The sequence below is a fragment of the Lepidochelys olivacea genome (assembly GCF_965140295.1).
Source record: "Lepidochelys olivacea isolate rLepOli2 genome assembly, chromosome: 2".
Classification (NCBI taxonomy): domain Eukaryota; kingdom Metazoa; phylum Chordata; order Testudines; family Cheloniidae; genus Lepidochelys; species Lepidochelys olivacea.
The window spans coordinates 525,886-548,605 of NC_140412.1; the positions used below are offsets into that span (position 1 = coordinate 525,886).

The window sequence follows — 22,720 nt, forward strand, 5'->3', positions numbered from 1 at the left end:
CTCAATAATGTTCTCTTCAAGGCAGAATTCCCATAATCTGATTGGTTTCAGAGGAGCAGCCGTGTTAGTCCGTATTCGCAAAAAGAAAAGGAGTACTTGTGGCACCTTAGAGACTAACCAATTTATTTCAGCATAAGCTTTCGTGAGCTACAGCTCACTTCATCAGATGCATGCCTCTCAGCAGAGTAGCCTGGAGTGCGCTACTCCTTGATTGTTCACATAATACATTGCGGTGGTATTGTCCGTAAGTATGTGAACCACTAAGCCTCTGATATGGTCCCAAAAAGTATGAAATGCATTGCAGAGGGCCTGAAATGCCATTCTTTTTAGGTGGCAAATCTGAGGAACTGTCCCAGATTGAGGTGTCCTTAGAGGAGGTTTTGGAACAAATTGATAAACTAAACAGTAATAAGTCACCGGGACCAGATGGGATTCACCCAAGAGTTCTGAAGGAACTCAAATGTGAAATTGCAGAAATACTAACTGTAGTCTGTAACTTGTCATTCAAATCAGCTTCTGTACCAAATGACTGGAGGATAGCTAACATGACGCCAATTTTTAAAAAGGGCTCCAGAGGTGATCTGGGCAATTACAGGGTGGTAAGCTTGACTTTAGTACTGGGCAAACTGGTTGAAACTATAGTAAAGAACAAAATTGTCAGACACATTGATGAACATAATTTGTTGGGGAAGAGTCAACATAGTTTTCGTAAAGAGAAATCATGCCTCACCAATCTACTAGAATTCTTTGACAGGGTCAACAAGCATGTGGACAAGGGGGATCCAGTGTATTTAGATTTTCAGAAAGCCTTTGACGAGGTCCCTCACCAAAGTTCTCTTAAGTCCCAGGCAGATTGCGAAGAGCTAAAAAAAGGATCTCTCAAAACTAAGTGACTGGGCAACAAAATGACAGATGAAATTCAATGTTGATAAATGTAAAGTAATGCACAATATAAAACATAATCCCAACTCTACGTACAAAATGATGGGGTCTAAATTAGCTGTTACCACTCAAGAAAGAGATCTTGGAGTCATTGTGGATAGTTCTCTGAAAACATCCATTCAATGTGCAGTGGCAGTCAAAAATGCTAACAGGATGTTGGGAATCATTAAGAAAGGGACACATAATAAGACAGAAAATATCATATTGCCTCTATATAAATCCATGGTATGCCCACATCTTGAATACTGCATGCAGATGTGGTCGCCCCATCTCAAAAAAGATATATTGGAATTGGAAAAGGTTCAGAAAAGGGCAACAAAAATTATTAGGGGTATGAAACCGTTGCCAGATGAGGAGAGATTAATTAGACTTTTCAACTTGGAAAAGAGACGACTAAGGTAGGAAGTAGCCCAGAGAAACCAGACTTCAGTTTGGTGGTGTTGTGGCTTAACAGCCAGTCAGTGTGTTGCGGAAGGATCCCCGCTGACCCAGAGGCGGGACACCTGGCCACTGTTAGGGCCCTGGGCTGGGACATAGTGGAGACAGGTGGATCTGCATCCCCCTACCCCTGCCACCCCACCCTTGGGGTGGCAGCCTCCCCACCATAGGCTACGAAGCCTGTGTTTGTCGCCTGCCACAGCCAGGACAACAGCATGCTTGTTAGCTTTCCCCTGCCTAAGGGTTAGAGCTTATAGACTGCTCGTTAGCTCTCCCCTGCCTAAGGGTTAGAACATAAGAATGGCCATACTGGGTCAGACCAAAAGTCCATCCAGCCCAGTATTCTGTCTGCTGACCGTGGCCAATGCCAGGTGCCCCAGAGGGAGTGAACCTAACAGGTAATGATCAAGTGATCTCTCTCCTGCCCAATTACAGGCCTGAGCCTACAGACTGCTCATTAGCTCAGCCCCGCCCGAGGGCCAGAGTCAACAGACTGACTGAGGGCCTATTGACTATTTGGGATTCCACCCTGTTATGAAAGCCAAGACACTACATGCTAATTCCCCTGACGCTAGGCTGTGATCCCAGCAACGCAGTGAGGCAGTGTGGCCTCCCTCCAAACCAGGATGGGTAGGGACGACTGCGACACCACTACAGGCCCCAAAGAACTCAATTTTTTGAGTGGGAGCCAACATTCCCTTTGCGGTGTTTAACCTGAGACCAAGACAGTCGAGCAAGTGCAGTGTGGTGCCAACATGAGCAAGAAGTTCCTCTCTTGATCTGCCCTTCAGTAACCAGTCATCCATATGCAGGATTGTGTGAATTCCTTTCTTCCTGAGATATGCCATGACAACCACCATGCATTTGGTTAAAAACCCAGAGGGCAGAAGGCTGAATGGGAGGGCTGTATACAGAAAATGGTGCTCCGTCACGACAAATTGAAGGAACTGTCTGTGGTGAAAGGAGGCATCCTGAATGGCCAGAGCAGCAAACCAGTCATTCTGAGACAACGCAGTGAGGACAGTCAATAGAGTGACTATTCGGAATCTCATGCACCTGATATATTTGCTGAGGCCACGAAGGTTGAGGATGGGTCTTACCCCTCCTGTGGCTTTGGGCACCAGAAAGTACTGGAAGTAGAAGCCATGACCCTGGTGTTCTGGCGGAAGTTCCTTGGATGCTCCCAGAGCCAGCAGAGAGCAGACTTCCTCAAGGAGCAGTATCTCATGAGAGGAGTCCCTGAAGAGAGACAGGGATGGAGGGTGGGGAGAAGCTGTGGAGAGAAACAGGATGTCATAGCCTGATCTGATGGTGCTTAGGAATCAGCTGTTGGTGATGGAGCCTCAAGCATTGTGACCCCAAAGAGGGGGAACAGGGAGAGAGGAGCAACGATTGGAACAGTGCTCTGGACCAAGGAGTCAAAATGAGCAATTGGAGGGCACCAGGGGAGGGCATGTGGACTAGCCAAATCCCAAGCCCAACTGCTTCATCCTGTGGGATCTCTTCCCCTTTATGGGGTAGCCCCGTTGTCTTGGAAGAGGGGAGGGCCGGCCAAACAGGTGCTGGGGATAATACGGCTGCTGGTGTTGCTCTTGAATACCACAGTGGTGCACCTGCAGGATAGCCCTGGAGTCCTTGAAGTGCAGCATCTCAACTGTCTCTTGTCTGAGAACAGCAGTAGGCCAAAGGGCAAATCCTCAAAGGCTTGCTGGACACTGGGGACAATACTTGAGAATTCTGCAGCCAGGAAGCCCGGCTAATGGTGACCACGTAGGCCATCAGCCTGGCCAAGGTGTCCACAACGTCTCGGGTGGACTGCAAGGATGCCTTAGCCACTAAGCAGCCTTTGGTGACAAATGCCCGAAATTACTCTTGCAAAGCCTCAGGCAGATGGTCTACGAATTTCGACATAGATGTCCAGTTCATAAAATCGTAGTTGGACAGCAAGTCTTGCTAATTAACAATTAGCATCTGTAAGGCAGATGAGGTATAAATCTTCCTGCCCAGGACGTCCGATCATTTAGAGTCTCTATCCTTGGGGATGGCCTTAACCCTGCCCTGCCGGGCTCTGTTCACCGTGGTTACAACCAGAGAATTTGGGGCTGGATGGGAGCAAAAGCCCTCAAATACCTGCACAGGAAGGAAGTAGCACTTTTCCATGCACTTAGCCACTTAGATGGTACTGAAGCCAGTATGCTTCGGATGGCTTTACCAGGTCCAAGGAGCATATCCTTAATAGGGAGGGTGACTCTCCCAGGGGCAGACAGTTGCAGGATATCCACTAATTTGTGGGTGTTCTGCAAGAACTCTTCTTGGATACCTAAGGAAGCAGCTAAGCATTGCAAAAGAACTTGGTACACTTTGAAACCCCGTGATAGTGAAGGGGAGGAAAAGCCCAGCAGCATGGGAATCACCTGGAGACAAAGACAAGGCCATCAACTGAGCCAGAGCCAGATCCTTTTCCAGGGCTGACGGGCCGAGACGGGATGACTCTGTAGGCTCTGCAGAGAAGGCAAGTGTGGTAAGAAGGAACTGAGGGACGCCACCTCATATAGTCAGGGGAAGGGATATGGCCATGAGGCATCCTGGAGAGCAAAACTGTTTGGCTGCGGTGCGCAGGGTGTGTCCACACCTAAGTGGAATGCATGAAGAAGAAGCCTCTCTTGTGCTCTGTCAGAGAGGGTTACCCTAGGAATGAATGCTGGGTTGGTTCTGAGTACCACCTCATCCCAATGGAAAGTGCAGTACTGAGGCACCGTAGGTAAAACTCCTTTTTCCAGACTCAGACCTTGACCATGAAAAAATACAGCACTGCTCACTTCAGCAGCTGGAACATAGCTCTTGTCTGTGTTGGGGGAACACAGTTCAGGCTCCAGGTACCGATCAAATGGCTGAAAGGGGGCTTTATCAATGATGCTATCCTCAGAATCTCATCATGTGTCAGTGGCTAGCAAATGGCTGAGGCTTTTTACAGATAATCACACTTATACTAGCCACAAGGAAGGATGGCCTAATGGATAAGGCCCTGTACTGGGAAGCAGAAAGCCTGGGTTCACTCTCCAGGTCTACCACACTCTGTGTCACCTTGGGCAGGTCACTCCCCTGACTTCATGTCTCAGCTCTCCATCTCTAAGGGTGTCAGGACAGATCTGTGAGATGCAGACAAACTATGACAATGGAGCCAATCAAAGTGCCTAGATAGAGAGAAATGTGCTTTTCAAGGCCCACAGATTAGCTGTTTTGTAGTAACTGCTGAATGTGCTTGCAGGACATGTGGAACTGATTGATTTCTTCCTGGAAAGCAGAAGCATGTCAGTGACAGGATTCTAGGGACCTCAGATCCAGCGGGCTGAGGTTTGGGTGGCTACTGGCACGTATGTCAGAAGATCTCTGCCGGAGGCAGCATTCCTTAGGGTGTAGTCTGCATCTGGACTGGGTCAGACCCTCACAGATTCTGTGGCCAGTGAGGGCAGCCATTGTCAGCATGCTTTGTTCTGCATCTTCTCCATTGTCCTGGCCAGGCATGGTCTGGGAGAGAGACCAACTGCAGCTCTGGGAACGTGTCTGGGACAGTTCTTATTGCTGATTCCAGATGGTGCTGCCTGGCCAAAAGCCTTTATCTCTTACTGTTTGAAAAACACGTAGAGGGTTGAGACTCCAAAGATCCAGAGGAGGCTGTAAGTCACTGCTTCCCTGGTGCTAACCCTGGCTTTGCTGAGCCACTTAAACACCAAATTCACCTTCCCCTGATATACCAGACCCAAATCGATTGCAAGCAGGGCAATGATCTAGCCTCCTGGTGTAGTAGTGGTGTCTTTGCGGCCCTGTCTGCTCATGTATGCCATTGCCATGGTACTGTCAGTGCAGCTCTCCCCTCTCTTCCATCCCAATCAATTCATGTGCCTTTTTCACTCTTGGCCCATTCCCCATGTCACTCAGTCACTTGGGAGGAAAGGCCCCATCCGTGGAGACCAGTGCTGGTTGTTACAACTGTTCTGACTCCAAGATTAGGTGGGAAGTGATGATTCATAAGTCTGCCTCTCCATTGGTCTCTCTCCATCTGCTTTCAGCCCATCTCATATCTCCTCCTGGATGTCTCAACATGGCCCAACAGGAGTTCCTGATCTTCCCTCCCAGATCTTCCCTCTCCACACCTTCACTGCCACTGTGCACAGTGCCACCAGCCTCCCTGATACTCAGGCCTGCGAAGTGGGGGCAGCTTTGGTTCTGCCCTCTCTCTAGCTCCTCATGGTCGGGCCAAGATCAAATCTTTCCCCTTTGTCCACCAAAACATCTCTGAGATCCAACCCTCTCTTCCTGTCCATGAAGCGAATACTCCAATCTTCATCACTGCAGCCTCCTTCACATCCACCACCCCTCTCCGGTCCTTACAAAACTCAGCTGATAAAATCATCTTCTTTGCCTGTTGCTCTGACCACCTCACACCCTTGATGAATCCCTCCCCTGGCTCCTACATATCACCTTCACCGCTGTCCCTCCATACTTGTCTACTCTTGCCTTGAATCATATTGTCCCTGACTCCTCAACTTCACGAGCAATGCAGCCCTCACTGACTGTTGCCAGCTTCTCTCACAGATGTGGATCTTCATTCATGCTGTCCTGTAGGCACAGAACACCTTCCCCAAACTGGTGTGTAAGGTCCCTACCCTGTCCTGCTTCAAATCCCACTCCCGCCCTGCCTGCGCTGCACCACTCATGAGAAGTGGGTTCCGATGGGTTCAGGGTTGCTGCTGCCTAGCAGGGCTTTCTGCTCTTCGTGCCCTTCTGGAAGGCGTGATTTCAAAAATTTGACATGGAAGTGTAGAAACACAAGAAATGCTCGCTTCAGGCAACATTCCCCACACAGCACCCCAGACACCTTATCTCTGCCCTCTGAGGGTGCCAACATAAGGACTCACTGCACTGTAGGTGTCAGCCTGGGGTGGGGTGTCACTTTGTGGCAGTTGTGAGGGTCACTCCATACATACATGAAGACAGTGTTTTTATGAAGGAACCTGTCCGCCACAGGGCTCCTCCTGGCGCTGGCCTTACCCCCCCCCTTCCCTCCCCAGGCTCTCACCTCAATGGCAGCTGCGGCTTTGGGGTCAAACCCATCACACACAAGCACAAGGAGCTTGTCACCCACACTGCGTAGGATCTGCACTGCCTCTGTGTGCGTCATTCCCAGCAGGCTCTGGTGATTCACCTCCAGAATCCGCAGCCCCACCTTCAGCCGGCCATCCCTGGCAGCAGCCCCAGAGGAGCTCACCTGGAAGGAACAAGAGGGCTGAGAATGGGTAGGGGGACAAGAAGAATGCGCAGGGAGTCGGGGGAGGGAAGGGAGGACACTGCACGCACGCAGGAGGGAAAGCGGGTGCCCATGTGTTTATGCAGGGGGGAAGGGAACGGAGCATGAGCACAAGAGAGGTTTGTCGGGGGTTGGGAAAGGACAGCACTCAGGCAATTCCTTGGAGAGAATGGGAAAAGAGAGTGATTGCATGCCATTCCTGGGGCAGGGAGTGGGCAGGGAGAGGGATTGCACATGTTTTCTTGGAGAGAACATACATGCATGACTCCTCGGCATGGCGGGGGGGAGGGGCTCATGTGTGACAGCAGAACGGCGGGAATATGGGGAGTGCCTGCCCATGATGGCGGGGGGAGTGCTTGCCCACAACTCCTCAGCACGCAGGGGGGTGGGGAGCGCTCACCCATAACTCCTTGGCACGGTGGGGGAAGTGTGTGAAAAGAAAACTGGTTTCAGAGTAGCAGCCGCGTTAGTCTGTATCCACAAAAAGAAAAGGAGTACTTGTGGAACCTTATTATTTGAGCATAAGCTTTTGTGAGCTACAGCTCACTTCATCGGATGCATACAGTGGAAAATATAGTGGGGAGATTTTATATACACAGAGAACATGAGACAATGGGTGTTACCATACAGACTGTAACAAGAGTGATCAGGGGGGGGGGGGTGGAAGGGGAATAAACATGGGGAAATAGTTTTACTTTGTGTAATGACACATCCACTCCCAGTCTTTATTCAAGCCTAAGTTAATTGTATCCAGTTTGCAAATTAATTCCAATTCAGCAGTTATTACACAGTAAGCTAATAGGTATTAAATAAAAACCAACAAAAAAGGCCAGCAATGTAAATGTAATGGTTCCTCCCCTTTTATAAAAACACTTACAAATAATCTTACCACAAAAAAAGGGATTTAAAAATGTAACTTGCCGTCAAGTTAACATCTCCAATATAGCAAGCCCAAGTAAAAAAACTCAGAGCCAAGGCTGTTAAGTGTTCTCAAAGGGGGGAGTTGTTGGGAACACTGGGGCATGGCCACTAGGTAACTCGAGGGGATGGAAAACCACAAGTGTCGATGAAGCCCCCTCGCACTAGGCCCCGGTGTCCTTGCCCCCCCCCCCCTCCTGCCTGGAGGCACTCGCAGCAGCTCTGCGTGCTAGGCCCAAGTGTCCTTGGCCCCCCCGCCTGGAGGCACACACAGCAGTTATGCTGAAAATCTGCAACAGTATGTTGCAGAGTCAGACTGCCTAAAACTAAGCAAGGCCAAACAAAAAAAATATAAAAAAACAATGCTAAATAAAGCAGCTTTATGTATAGTTTAACAAATAATACAAAAAATCAAAAAACTAGCTAAAAACTAAATTGGCTGGCTATATGAATACTTAAAGCAGCTTGCTATTAAATAAATATGCTAAAAAAATATATATATAAAAGCCTGTATAACTTCCTGCTCTATAATACAAAATTTAAAATTCAAATCTCCCTGTACCTTTTTAAAGCTTCAAATAAACTTTTCTGCTTCTCCACCCCGTTATAATTATTAAATATAGCACACCGGGTAACAAACTTACTCAAGCTGTTGTTCAGCCTCTCGGCACTAGGTGCCGGCAACATCTCCTTGGAGTCTGTTTTTGAAGGATTCTGGATGGACTCCTCCTGAAGGTCGAAACAACAGACTGGATTTCTACATAGAGTACTTCTGCCGATGTGCATGGGCTTAAATTGTGGAAAAGCAGCATCACTTGCCCCATAACCTCAGCCATGCAGAACACAATGCCATCCACAGCCTCAGAAACAACTCTGACATCATAATCAAAAAGGCTGACAAAGGAGGTGCTGTCGTCATCATGAATAGGTCAGAATATGAACAAGAGGCTGCTAGGCAGCTCTCCAACACCACTTTCTACAAGCCATTACCCTCTGATCCCACTGAGGGTTATCAAAAGAAACTACACCATCTGCTCAAGAAACTCCCTGAAAAAGCACAAGAACAAATCCGCACAGACACCCCCCCGGAACCCCGACCTGGGGTATTCTATCTGCTACCCAAGATCCATAAGAGCCGCTGGTTGGAAGGCATGAGATGCGATGTCCTGAGGTTGGGGGTTCCACGACCACCACTCCCAAGAGGAGAAGGCGGGTGGTGGTGGTCGGGGACTCTCTCCTCCGGGGGACTGAGTCATCTATCTGCCGCCCTGACCGGGAAAACCGAGAAGTCTGCTGCTTGCCAGGGGCTAAGATTCGCGATGTGACGGAGAGACTGCCGAGACTCATCAAGCCCTCGGATCGCTACCCCTTCCTGCTTCTCCACGTGGGCACCAATGATACTGCTAAGAATGACCTTGAGCAGATCACTGCGGACTATGTGGCTCTAGGAAGAAGGATAAAGGAGTTGGAGGCGCAAGTGGTGTTCTCGTCCATCCTCCCCGTGGAAGGAAAAGGCCTAGGTAGGGAGTGTCGAATCGTGGAAGTCAACGAATGGCTATGCAGGTGGTGTCGGAGAGAAGGCTTTGGTTTCTTTGACCATGGGATGGTGTTCCATGAAGGAGGAGTGCTGGGCAGAGACGGGCTCCATCTTACGAAGAGAGGGAAGAGCATCTTTGCCAGCAGGCTGGCTAACCTAGTGAGGAGGGCTTTAAACTAGGTTCACCGGGGGAAGGAGACCAAAGCCCTGAGGTAAGTGGGAAAGCGGGATACCGGGAGGAAGCACAGGCAGGAATGTCTGTGAGGGGAGGGCTCCTGTCTCATACTGGGAATGAGGGGCGATCAACAGGTTATCTCAAGTGCTTATATACAAATGCACAAAGCCTTGGAAACAAGCAGGGAGAACTGGAGGTCCTGGTGATGTCAAGGAACTATGACGTGATTGGAATAACAGAGACTTGGTGGGATAACTCACATGACTGGAGTACTGTCATGGATGGTTATAAACTGTTCAGGAAGGACAGGCAGGGCAGAAAAGGTGGGGGAGTAGCAGTGTATGTAAGGGAGCAGTATGACTGCTCAGAGCTCCGGTACGAAACTGCAGAAAAACCTGAGTGTCTCTGGATTAAGTTTAGAAGTGTGTGCAACAAGAGTGATGTAGTGGTGGGAGTCTGCTATAGACCACCGGACCAGGGGGATGAGGTAGATGAGGCTTTCTTCCGGCAGCTCACGGAAGCTACTAGATCACACGCCCTGATTCTCATGGGTGACTTTAATTTTCCTGATATCTGCTGGGAGAGCAATACAGCGGTGCATAGACAATCCAGGAAGTTTTTGGAAAGCGTAGGGGACAATTTCCTGGTGCAAGTGCTAGAGGAGCCAATTAGGGGGGCGCTTTTCTTGACCTGCTGCTCACAAACCGGGTAGAATTAGTGGGGGAAGCAAAAGTGGATGGGAATCTGGGAGGCAGTGACCATGAGTTGGTTGAGTTCAGGATCCTGACGCAGGGAAGAAAGGTAAGCAGCAGGATACGGACCCTGGACTTCAGGAAAGCAGACTTCGACTCCCTCAGGGAACGGATGGCCAGGATCCCCTGGGGGACTAACTTGAAGGGGAAAGGAGTCCAGGAGAGCTGGCTGTATTTCAAGGAATCCCTGTTGAGGTAACAGGGACAAACCATCCCAATGAGTCGAAAGAATAGTAAATATGGCAGGCGACCAGCTTGGCTTAATGGTGAAATCCTAGCGGATCTTAAACATAGCTTACAAGAAGCTTACAAGAAGTGGAAGGTTGGACATATGACCAGGGAAGAGTATAAAAATATTGCTCGGGCATGTAGGAATGCTATCAGGAGGGCCAAATCGCACCTGGAGCTGCAGCTAGCCCGAGATGTCAAGAGTAACAAGAAGGGTTTCTTCAGGTATGTTGGCAACAAGAAGAAAGCCAAGGAATGTGTGGGCCCCTTACTGAATGAGGGAGGCAACCTAGTGACAGAGGATGTGGAAAAAGCTAATGTACTCAATGCTTTTTTTGCCTCTGTTTTCACTAACAAGGTCAGCTCCCAGACTGCTGCGCTGGGCATCACAAAATGCGGAAGAGATGGCCAGCCCTCTGTGGAGATAGAGGTGGTTAGGGACTATTTAGAAAAGCTGGACGTGCACAAGTCCATGGGGCCGGATGAGTTGCATCCGAGAGTGCTGAAGGAATTGGCGGCTGTGATTGCAGAGCCATTGGCCATTATCTTTGAAAACTCGTGGCGAACCGGGGAAGTCCCGGATGACTGGAAAAAGGCTAATGAAGTGCCAATCTTTAAAAAAGGGAAGAAGGAGGATCCTGAGAACTACAGGCCAGTCAGCCTCACCTCAGTCCCTGGAAAAATCATGGAGCAGGTCCTCAAAGAATCAATCCTGAAGCACTTGCATGAGAGGAAAGTGATCAGGAACAGCCAGCATGGATTCACCAAGGGAAGGTCATGCCTGACTAATCTAATCGCCTTTTATGATGAGATTACTGGTTCTGTGGATGAAGGGAAAGCAGTGGATGTATTGTTTCTTGACTTTAGCAAAGCTTTTGACACGGTCTCCCACAGTATTCTTGTCAGCAAGTTAAGGAAGTATGGGCTGGATGAATGCACTATAAGGTGGGTAGAAAGCTGGCTAGATTGTCGGGCTCAACGGGTAGTGATCAATGGCTCCATGTCTAGTTGGCAGCCGGTATCAAGTGGAGTGCCCCAAGGGTCGGTCCTGGGGCCGGTTTTGTTCAATATCTTCATAAATGATTTGGAGGATGGTGTGGATTGCACTCTCAGCAAATTTGCGGATGATACTAAACTGGGAGGAGTGGTAGATACGCTGGAGGGGAGGGATAGGATACAGAGGGACCTAGACAAATTGGAGGATTGGGCCAAAAGAAATCTGATGAGGTTCAATAAGGATAAGTGCAGGGTCCTGCACTTAGGACGGAAGAACCCAATGCACAGCTACAGACTAGGGACCAAATGGCTAGGCAGCAGTTCTGCGGAAAAGGACCTAGGGGTGACAGTGGACGAGAAGCTGGATATGAGTCAGCAGTGTGCCCTTGTTGCCAAGAAGGCCAATGGCATTTCGGGATGTATAAGTAGGGGCATAGCGAGCAGATCGAGGGACGTGATCGTTCCCCTCTATTCGACATTGGTGAGGCCTCATCTGGAGTACTGTGTCCAGTTTTGGGCCCCACACTTCAAGAAGGATGTGGATAAATTGGAGAGAGTCCAGCGAAGGGCAACAAAAATGATTAGGGGACTGGAACACATGAGTTATGAGGAGAGGCTGAGGGAGCTGGGATTGTTTAGCCTGCAGAAGAGAAGAATGAGGGGGGATTTGATAGCTGCTTTCAACTACCTGAAAGGGGGTTCCAAAGAGGATGGCTCTAGACTGTTCTCAATGGTAGCAGATGACAGAACGAGGAGTAATGGTCTCAAGTTGCAGTAGGGGAGGTTTAGATTGGATATTAGGAAAAACTTTTTCACTAAGAGGGTGGTGAAACACTGGAATGCGTTACCTAGGGAGGTGGTAGAATCTCCTTCCTTAGAGGTTTTTAAGGTCAGGCTTGACAAAGCCCTGGCTGGGATGATTTAACTGGGAATTGGTCCTGCTTCGAGCAGGGGGTTGGACTAGGTGACCTTCTGGGGTCCCTTCCAACCCTGATATTTTATGATTCTATGATTCATAAACCTGGAAATCCTGGGCGCCCCATCATCTTAGGCATTGGCACCCTGACAGCAGGATTGTCTGGCTATGTAGACTCCCTCCTCAGGCCCTACGCAACCAGCACTCCCAGCTATCTTAGAGACACCACTGACTTCCTGAGGAAACTACAATCCATTGGTGATCTTCCTGAAAACACCATCCTAGCCACTATGGATGTAGAAGCCCTCTACACCAACGTTCCACACAAAGATGGACTACAAACCGTAAGGAACAGTATCTCCGATAATGTCATGGCAAACCTGGTGGCTGAACTTTGTGACTTTGTCCTCACCCATAACTATTTCACATTTGGGGACAATGTATACCTTCAAATGAGCGGCACTGCTATGGGTATCCGCAGGGCTCCACAGTATGCCAACATTTTTATGGCTGACTTAGAACAACGCTTCCTCAGCTCTTGTCCCCTAATCCCCCTACTCTACTTGCGCTATATTGATGACATCTTCATCATCTGGACCCATGGAAAAGATGCCCTTGAGGAATTCCACCATGATTTCAACAATTTCCATCCCACCATCAACCTCAGCCTGGACCAGTCCACACAAGAGATCCACCTCCTGGATAATGAGCGATGGTCACATAAACACCACCCTATGTCGGAAACCTACTGACCGCTATGCCTACCTACATGCCTCCAGCTTTCATCCAGACCACACCACACAATCCATTGTCTACAGCCAAGCTCTAAGATACAACTGCATTTGCTCCAACCCCTCAGACAGAGACAAGATCTCTACACCTACAAGATCTCTATCAAGCGTTCTTACAACTACAATACCCACCTGCTGAAGTGAAGAAACAGGTTGACAGAGCCAGAAGACTTCCCAGAAGTCACCTATTACAGGACAGGCCCAACAAAGAAAATAACAGAACGCCACTAGCCATCACCTTCAGCCCCCAACTAAAACCTCTCCAAATGCATCATCAAGGATCTACAACCTATCCTGAAGGATGACCCATCACTCTCACAGATCTGGGGGACAGGCCAGTCCTTGCTTACAGACAGCCCCCCCACCTGAAGCAAATACTCACCAGCAACCACACACCAGAACTATTAACCCAGGAACCTATTCTTGCAACAAAGCCCGTTGCCAACTGTGCCCACATATCTATTCAGGGGACACCATCATAGGACCTAATCACATCAGCCACACTATCAGAGGCTCGTTCACCTGCACATCTACCAATGTGATATATGCCATCATATGCCAGCAATGCCCCTTTGCCATGTACATTGGCTAAACTGGACAGTCTCTACGTAAAAGAATAAATGGACACAAACCAGACGTCAAGAATTATAACATTCAAAAACCAGTCAGAGAACACTTCAGTCTCTTTGGTCACTCGAAAAACAGACTCCAAGGAGAGACTGCTGAATTGGAATTAATTTGCAAATTGGATACAATTAACTTAGGCTTGAATTGAGACTGGGAGTGGTTGAGTCATTACACAAAGTAAAACTATTTCCCCTTGTTTATTCCCCCGCCCCACTGTTCCTCAGACATTCTTGTTAACTGCTGGAAATGGCCCACCTTGATTATCACTACAAAAGGTTTTCTCCCCCCCTGCACTCCTGCTGGTAATAGCTCATCTTTAGTGATCACTCTCCTTACAGTGTGCATGATAAACACCCCTTTTTTCATGTTCTGTGTGTATATAAATCTCCTCACTGTATTTTCCACTGAATGCATCCGATGAAGTGAGCTGTAGCTCACGAAAGCTTATGCTCAAATAAATTTGTTAGTCTCTAAGGTGCCACAAGTACTCCTTTTCTTTTTGCGAATACAGACTAACACGGCTGCTACTCTGAAACCAGACCTAAAAGTGGCAATTCTTCAACAAAAAAACTTCAAAAACAGACTCCAAAGAGACTGCTGAATTGGAATTAATTTACAAACTGGATACAATTAACTTAGGCTTGAATAAAGACTGGGAGTGGATGTGTCATTACACAAAGTAAAACTATTTCCCCAAGTTTATTCCCCTCCCTCCCTCCCTCCGCACTATTCCTCACTGTCCCCCCCCCCCCCCCCACCGGTAATAGCTCACCTTATCTGATCACTCTTGACACAGTGTGTATGGTAACACCCATTGTTTCATGTTCTCTGTGTACATAAATCTCCCTACTGTATTTTCCACTGCATGCATCCGATGAAGTGAGCTGTAGCTCACGAAAGTTTATGCTCAAATAAATTTGTTAGTCTCTAAGGTGCCACAAGTACTCCTTTTCTTTTTGAAAAGAAGATGATTCACATGCCATTCCTCATGGGGAGAGCAGGAAAATGTTTGCACAATTCCTCAGGGGAGGGGGGAGAGCACTCACATGCCATCCGTCAGAGCAGGGAGAGTGACTGGTAAGAAAAGTGAATGAGCACAGACATTCCATGGGAGGTGGGGACTTGCGGGGAACTTAAGCACACTGTGTGGGGTCTAGCGGGAAGGAATGTGCATGCATGTTTACATGGGGAGAAGTGAGATCAAACAGGGAGACCACATGGGAACTGGGAGGAGGGCTGATTTCCCACAGGAATTCCTTTCTGCTTCCTGCCTAGCAGCCCCTGCTCTGTGAAGGGCACCCTGAGTCTGGTACCTTGGAGATGAAAATGCCCTCATCGGTGGGGTCAAAGGGGTTCCCAGCGTGGCCTTTCGCTCCCCCCCGAATGCTGATGCCCAGCTTTTCTCCAGGAGCCTTCTCAATGCAGATTTCCTGTGGACACAAAAAGGTCTCTGTCTCTAATTTGATTTAGTTTGGGCTAGAAATGTGGCTGACAGACTCTGATTGGGGGTGGAGGGGAGTGTTGGTGCTGGTAGCAGACCATGCACAGAATAGCCAGGAAAGGGCCAGCTCTGTGGCTTCCACCTTCTTTGGCCTGATGGGTTTGCTTTGGCTCTCCTTTCCTATATTCTGCTCCCAGTTCAGGGTCTAAGAGGGGTGAACCCGATCCAGCCTCCAGCCACAGTGACTGCTGAGTATAATGATGAACCCCTGCTAGTCCCATGCTGGGTACCTGCCTGCTCATCTGAGACTGGCTCCTGCTACCAGGAGAGAGGGGAAACTTCATCAAGGTGCAGAGCTGCACCTCTGATCCAGCCTTCCATCTAAGCTCAGATAGAGCAGGGACTGCCTGCCTGAGGACTGAGCCACCTGGGGAGCAAGGACAGGAGCCCCACTCAAACCGTCTCCCCTGAGGAGCAGGGCCATTTAACCTGAATACAAGGGAGATCTGCTCCTGCTCAGGTTTCCCCAATTCACTTACTGCATTTCCTAAGCGGGAGATCCCAGGGCAGTGTCCATGAATTTTCCTACAAGTGCTTTTGTCAATAGAGCTGCCAGGCTGTGCCCAGACCAGGGCTGCTGCTCCCACTTAGGCTCCTCTCCCCTCGCAGAACCTACCTGCATGCCAGGTGGCGGAGGATCTCGTCGCACCAACATGCTCAGCTCCTGTGTACTGGACAGCAGGGCGTTCACAGCCTCCTGGTGGGTAGCATGGCGCAGGTCAATAGTATTCACCTCCAGGATCCTGTCCCCTACTCGCAGGCCACTGCGGGATGCCAGCCCATGGGGAATGACCTGCAGAGAGCCACTGGTGTTAAGGCTGGAAAGGGACTCTGATGGGAGCAGATATCCATCTCCTAGCAGAGCTGCTGATGTAGCCATACACACCCTGAGCAGACCCTATCCAGCAGGGAGATGAGTGGCAGAGCTTCCCTAAGAAACCCCAATGGACTCCTCCCACTGCCCTCCTGATCTTCCAACCCTCCCCTCAGACTCCTGCCACTGCCCCTGAGCTGCTAAACACCCCGTGACACCCTCCCCACAGACTCCTGCCACTGCCCCTGAGCTGCTAAACACCCCGTGACACACTCCCCACAGACTCCTGCCACTGCCCCCTGAGCTCCTAACCACCACGTGACACCCTCCCCACAGACTCCTCCCAGTGCCCCCTGAGCCCCTAACCACCCCGTGACACCCTCCCCACAGACTCCTCCCAGTGCCCCCTGAGCTGCTAAACACCCCTGTGACATCCTCCCAAAGACTCCTGCCACTGCCCCTGAGCTGCTAAACACCCCATGACACCCTCCCCACAGACTCCTGCCACTGCCCCTGAGCTCCTAACCATCCCGTGACACACTCCCCACAGACTCCTGCCACTGCCCCCTGAGCTCCTAACCACCCCGTGACACCCTCCCCACAGACTCCTCCCACTGCCCCGCTGATCCAAGGTCTTGTGACACCTCCATGGAGAAGCAGCTAAGGGAATCAAAAGTTTCCACACACAAACCCTTATGCCTCAAAACAAGTCGGTTCCATCCCCTGCCTCCTTCCCCACCCCCAAGCTTCGTTGAGGCATTTCCATCCTTCAGTCTCCTTGTTCTAGAGACTCCATCCCCAATGGCCACATTCCCTCAGACATGCCCAGCCTGGGCTGCCCACATGGGTCCGTACCTTTGAGATAAAGACACCTGGTTCATGAATCCCAAACGGGTGGCTTGAATGGTCACTGCCTCCAACAATGCTGAGCCCCAGGGGCCCCCCAGCTTTGACCAGACAGATCTCCTGCAGGGAACAAAGAGCATACAGGCCAGGGAGAGGACAAGGAATACCAAGCAGCAACTGTGCCTAGAAAACTCCCCCCAGACAGAGATTCTGCTTGGGAATGAGCGTGAAGGAGGTTCTCAACACGTGGGAGACCCAGCCCCTTCCCAACAGCCCAACTACATGGTGGCCAGTCCTTTGAGGGACAGCTTGGAACCCCAATCCTGTCCAATTAACAGAGCACCGGGCCAATCAAAGCCCCAAATCCCAACAGCCAACCTTACCTCGATGGGGTACTGATCCTCCAGGCATTTGGGCAGATGGTTCCTTTGTAGCAGAGGCGTCTCCTCGGGTGTGCTCTCCCCATGGCTGGGAGGTGGTGGTGGGGAGTGCGTGCGCACTCGCTGTACCACTGGTGAGTCTCCCTCGCTGAGCTGCTGTGCACCCTCTCTCTCTACCAGCAGCGCGATGGTGGGGGAGGATGCGGTAAGCAGCGCTACTGCCTGATCATGCCTGGCTTCTGTCATGTCTACCCCATTGATCTAGAACAACCCGCAAACCCAGTGTCAGCACATCACCCCAGTACACCCTGCCCTGCCAGGCACCTTGCTGAGGGTCACATGGGACACCATCCCTCTGGGAGATCTGTCCAGCAGCCTGTCCCCCCCGTCCGGAGCCAAACCACCATGTGCCTCACCAACACTACCCTTCCCTAGATGGCTGAGCCCTGAGTAGCTGCCAATATCCCACTGGGCCATAACCCCTCTTCTAGCCAGCCATCTAGCTGCCCATCAATGCCCCCTCCCACCACTTTACAAGGCAGAGCCCAGAGTAGCAGCCAGTGCCTCAGCAATGTATCAGGAGAGCACACTGGCTAAGCACCAAGACCCAGCTTCCTGGAGTCCCATCACACAAGCTAGCCATCCCCACAACTCTGCTCCTGTTTAATAAGTACCCAGGAAACTGCACCTCACCCTGCACTGACTCTGCACAGACTTCCACACCCCAGCTTTCCTGCAAGATCACAATTGCCAGGCTCAAGGGGCCGCACTACAGTAATGAGGGCCAGGAAGATCCGAGTGTGGGAAGAGGCTGGAGAGAAGCTTCCTGACTGGAGACTGCCACATTCAGAAGGAAAATTATTGCTCAAGCAATAAACTCTTCAGTTATTATACTTGTGGACACAGTAGTTCTGAAGCACCCACTGGTCCTACCATTCCCCCAGGGCAGAGCCCAAACATGCCAGGCCACCCTGGGTGTAGTGATGAGCCTCTGCCTCTCACAGCGAGCAGAGTGGGAGATGAGTTGGTCCTCATGGGGTGCCTCATTTCCCATCCCTCAGGATGGCTCATGGTGGCCCTTCATCACCACTGGGTACTGCCCTCCTAGGTGTAATAACACCATGTTTCCTCCAGTCTGTCAGAGCAAAGCCTGTCAAGGGGCCCTGGGGAACCAAAAGGGCAACAACTCTGCTCTGAAACAAGCCAGAGACTTGTAATGTCTCGGACAAGCAGGGCCTGGGCTCCAAAGGGCCGGATGGAAATGTTACAGCTAATTCGCAGCTCTGCACCAGAAAGGAGCTCTGAGCCAGAGCCAGCCATGCACAGACTGGGCCTGCAGCATCCTCCCAGTAGGCCTCAGTGGGACATGTGGATCCCGGTGACACTGCTCACAACCAGCCTCATCCTCACCAGACCTGGCACTACCCACTCCAGAGAGCAAACTTTACACCCCCACAAGCCACAGGAGCTTATACCAAAGAAGCCTGAGGTGAGGCACCTCCTGACATCCCTGGCTCCCATCTCCATTACCTACCCCATCACCTCCTTCCCGGAGCCATTTTCCAGCCCAATCAAGAGGAACACTGGAAGTGCAGGGCTCTCCTCCTGACCACAGCACAGACATGGATGGGAGGGACTCTCCCTCTGCCCTCACAGTGAGCAGTCCAGGAGGGCCTTCTCGGTGCAGACCCTTCCGATTATACTAACTACCAGGGATGGGGAGAGAACCCACCCCAAACACATACAAAGCAAGAGGCTCTGGCGGGGTGCAGGGTGGGGAATAAACCCAGCCACTAGCTCCCAGGGGCCACGACCCACCAGCTGCATCGGGGACATCTGCGGCAGCCGCACAGGCTCCCTGGACTGAGGTCTGGCTTTGTGAACGGCCCTTGGCCCGCTGAGCACTGTTCTTCATTCTGGACCCAGGCTGCAGCTCAGGGTGCTGTGCTCACCCACAGAGCAAGTTTTCCTCTGTAACCTCAGCTCAGCCCTGTCATGGCCAGACAGAGCAGGGCCGGTAAGAGCAGGCGAGGCTGCCCAGTGCCCAGGGAAAGGGAGAGCTACCAGCTGCCCTCTGTGCAAGCAGCTGGCTACATGGTCCCGTGTCACAGGGAGGCTATGGACTCCCTGCTATATCTCCCAGTGACCGGAGCCCAATCTCCATCTCTGTGTAAGCACAGAGCTGCCACTGCCCTCTCACTTCCACCTAGTTCGCTACCATCTGCCCCATCCCCAATTCCGTTGCTGCTAACTGACTGCCCTATGCCTCCATCCCCAAAATCCAGGGACCCCTCTCTGCCCCAGGCCCTGCCCTGTGTCCCCAGTCTGGTACCTTCCCCTCCTGGGCTCCCTGCCCTCCATCCCCAATCCTGTACCTCCTCAGTTCACCCCCACCCCCACTCCCTGCCTTGTGTCCCCAATCCTGTACCACCCACCACCACCTAGGGTCCCTGCCCTCTGTTCCCACTCCTATATGCCTTCTGCCCTTCATTCCATCTCCTCTGGCCTGTCTCCTCCAGCTCCAAGAGGGTTCTGGTTTCCTTCTAACACACACAGCCATCGGTCAGGGATATTATTCACAACGAAGGAGAAAGACTGGTCAGAACAGGAGTGAGGACTGGAGGGTTAGTAGCCAACCACAGGCATGTTTTTGGGGTGTTAGGTTTGGAAAAAGACCTTGGTTGGGTCCCTCAATCCACATACTCAAAGTCCCCCCAGCAGAGGGCATGGGAAGCCTCCCGCAGAAGAAGGGTGCAAAGGAGGTTTTGAGGACAGGGATGAGAGTAGGAAGCTGCGCTGTATTTCTTTTCTCAGGAAAATATAGGCCCTTTAGGACTGGTGGGAGCTAAGGCCTAAGAACGGATACCCCCAGCTGGCACCATGGGTGCTGGGTGCTTGCTCTTTCTCACAGAGCCGTGTACTGGCATCTGCCTGCCTGCAGCACTCAGAGGCAGCCTGCCTGTCTCCTGCCCGCAGCATGCCAAATCTGCCCAACTGCCTCATTCAGACCCTGCAGACGGTCACAAACTCACACTTGTGCATGCCCAAGACTGTCACCTACTGAAAACCAGCCCAGTAAGGACAGGCAGGTGCTGCCCAGTTGAAATCTTTGTAAGAAACAGATTAACATGGGGCCTCTCGCTGGCCAAGGTGCTGCGTTTTGACCTGGATTCTCATATTTTGGAGGCTGAGAGCATGTCATCAAACTTTCAAGGAAGAATTAGAAACATCCACTCAAACAGTCACAGCAGTCCCACAGGGCCAACCTAGCTGAACCATGGGGCACTGGCTCCTGGGCATTCTGCACGGGCTCCAAATCACAGAGCTCCACAGAACAGTCAGGAAGTAGGAATGCCAGGGGTCTAAAGACACTTAGCAGGTGGGGATCGAATCCCAGCCCACAGGGCGACTGGATGCTCCCGTGGGGAGATATCATCCTAGCAGCAACACAGCCACCCTGCACCGCAGCAGGGTAAAAGGCATAGTGGCAGCTCTTGTCAGGAGACACACAGCTGCTGGAGAGGCCATGGCCTGCAAAAGCCATTGCTAAAGGCAGGGAGCTCTGTGCAACGCCCAGACTAGGAAAGCGGGGGTCAGGCTGAAAGAGGAAAGGATCTCTGTCTATGGATGGATACTGCACTCATCCCCAGGGCCCCAAGTGCTGGACTCTGAGGCTCAGCACTACAGTCTCTTGTTACTCTGCACGCTCAAGCATGGGCAATAGGCTCACGCGAGCAGGGATGTGCCAGTGGAGGAAGAGGGGGTCCTTTCTCTATACAAGCAATGACACCGCACGCACCGTGTCACCCAGAGTAGCGGCTCTCCACCTTTCCAGGCGACCGCGCCCCTTGCCAGAGTCTCATTTGTCTTGCCGACCCCAAGTTTCACCTCACTTAAAATCTACTTGCTTACAGAACCAAACATAAGCATACAAAAGTGTCCCGGCACACTAGTACTGAACAATGACTGACTTTCTCATTTTTACCATATCAGTTATAAAATAAAACAACTAGAATATAAATATCACACTTACATTTCAGTGTATAGTCGATAGAGCAGTAAAACAAGCCATTGTCTGTATGAAATTTGAGTTTGGTACTGACTTCGTTACTGCTTTTTATGTCACCTGTTGTAAAACTAGGCAAATATCTAGATGAGCTGATGTACCCCTTTGAAGACCTCTGCGTACCCACAGGGGTATACATATCCCTGTTGACAGTCGCTGACCAAGAACACTCAGATGATTGATGACAGCAAGACCTATGCGTTCACTGAAACCAAATACCCTTCCTACAAGCCCTGATCCATGCAGAGAACGGTCTGAGGGGGCAGCCTACCTACACTGCTGACACTGAGGAGCGCTGAAATGGCCTCATCTTCCCACCCTGAGAAGGCAGACTGCACTCTGACAAACAGCTCGAGAGTCTTTCTGACCCCGCTGCAGAGGGTGCCAACCGGTACCATGTGGATCTGGCCTTGGGTGCCATGTGGCTACAGTTATACAATCCTCCCACCACGGCATGCAGAGATACCCCACAGGGCTCTAGCTAGTCTAGGCAGCTCCCAGGGATCAGCTGCTGTCCAAGCCATGGCTCAATTTTGGAAGGCCTAGAAGAAGAGGAGCAGGGAGGGAGGGACGGAGGGAGGAACAGAGGGAGAGATGCTAGGCCACCTGAGCCCCTTGTGAGGAAAAAGGGTGCCAGGCCCAGCCCAGTGCTCCAAAGGGTTTTCAGGAGAAAGGGAAAACAGCGCAGACCCCAGGCCCAGGGATAGAGCAGACAGAAGCCAGCACTGACAAGGCTGTATCAGTGCTTACCCGCACCAGCTCTGTGGTAACTCTTGCTCTTACCACAGCAGCCGGACTAGAAACCCACCACCAGCACCAGGATGCAGGAGCTTCCATTCACTCAGAGGCAGCATGCGAGCTCAGGGAAAGGGGGCGGGAAGGAGTGCAAGTGACACAGATTAGCAGAGAGGTATAAGGTTAGAGGCAGAGGTGGGATCCGTGTCACTGGCACAAGAAGCAGCAGGAACTGGGGACCAAAGCTTCAAATCAGAGACCAGGAAAAAGGGTTTCACCAAGTCCCCCTGGGCCCCACTCTCAGCTTGACAACCCTCCCCTCTCCGTCTACAGCCTACACTGACCCCCTGGCTTTCTGGAGGGAACAACTGCCACCAACACTGGCAGGAGTCACTGGTCCCCTGGGCAGCACCCACAGGGCCCTAAGGGGAAGACTTGCCCAACCCCACACAGTGTTGCCTTGCAGAGCCCAATGGGGGAGCAGCCCCCCACCTACCCAGTGAAGCACCAGGGGTCCGCAACTCCCCAGTGCAGCCAGCGCTGCTGGAGGGACTCACCAAGGTTTTGTGGTTCGAGTGTTCACTGTGGAAGGGTGGGCACCAGCCTTGCCAAGAGCCAGTCAAAGCTGGGACAGCAGGAGCAGGAGCTGCTGGTCTCCCTAGGGCCCTAGGAGCTGGGAAAGGAGCCCAGAGGTCAAGTGACAAGGAGACAGACCCCTGGAGGAGGGGCTGAGGAGGGACAGTGGGATCT

The 22,720-nt window shown here is 51.2% G+C and overlaps 1 protein-coding gene across 20 annotated transcripts in view; it reads right to left on the reverse strand.

The window, feature by feature from the left end:
* Nucleotides 1–22,720, reverse strand: part of SCRIB (scribble planar cell polarity protein) — a 237,931-nt gene that overhangs the window by 126,058 nt on the left and 89,153 nt on the right. For all 20 annotated transcript variants that reach the window (XM_084621786.1, XM_084621778.1, XM_084621790.1 and 17 more), the window contains 5 exons: nt 17,173–17,430; nt 16,799–16,909; nt 15,746–15,922; nt 14,942–15,058; nt 6,461–6,649 (listed from right to left, as the gene is read on the reverse strand). In XM_084621786.1, the coding sequence (XP_084477912.1) occupies nt 6,461–6,649; nt 14,942–15,058; nt 15,746–15,922; nt 16,799–16,909; nt 17,173–17,430 (852 nt within the window). The remainder of the gene's footprint in view (nt 1–6,460; nt 6,650–14,941; nt 15,059–15,745; nt 15,923–16,798; nt 16,910–17,172; nt 17,431–22,720) is intronic.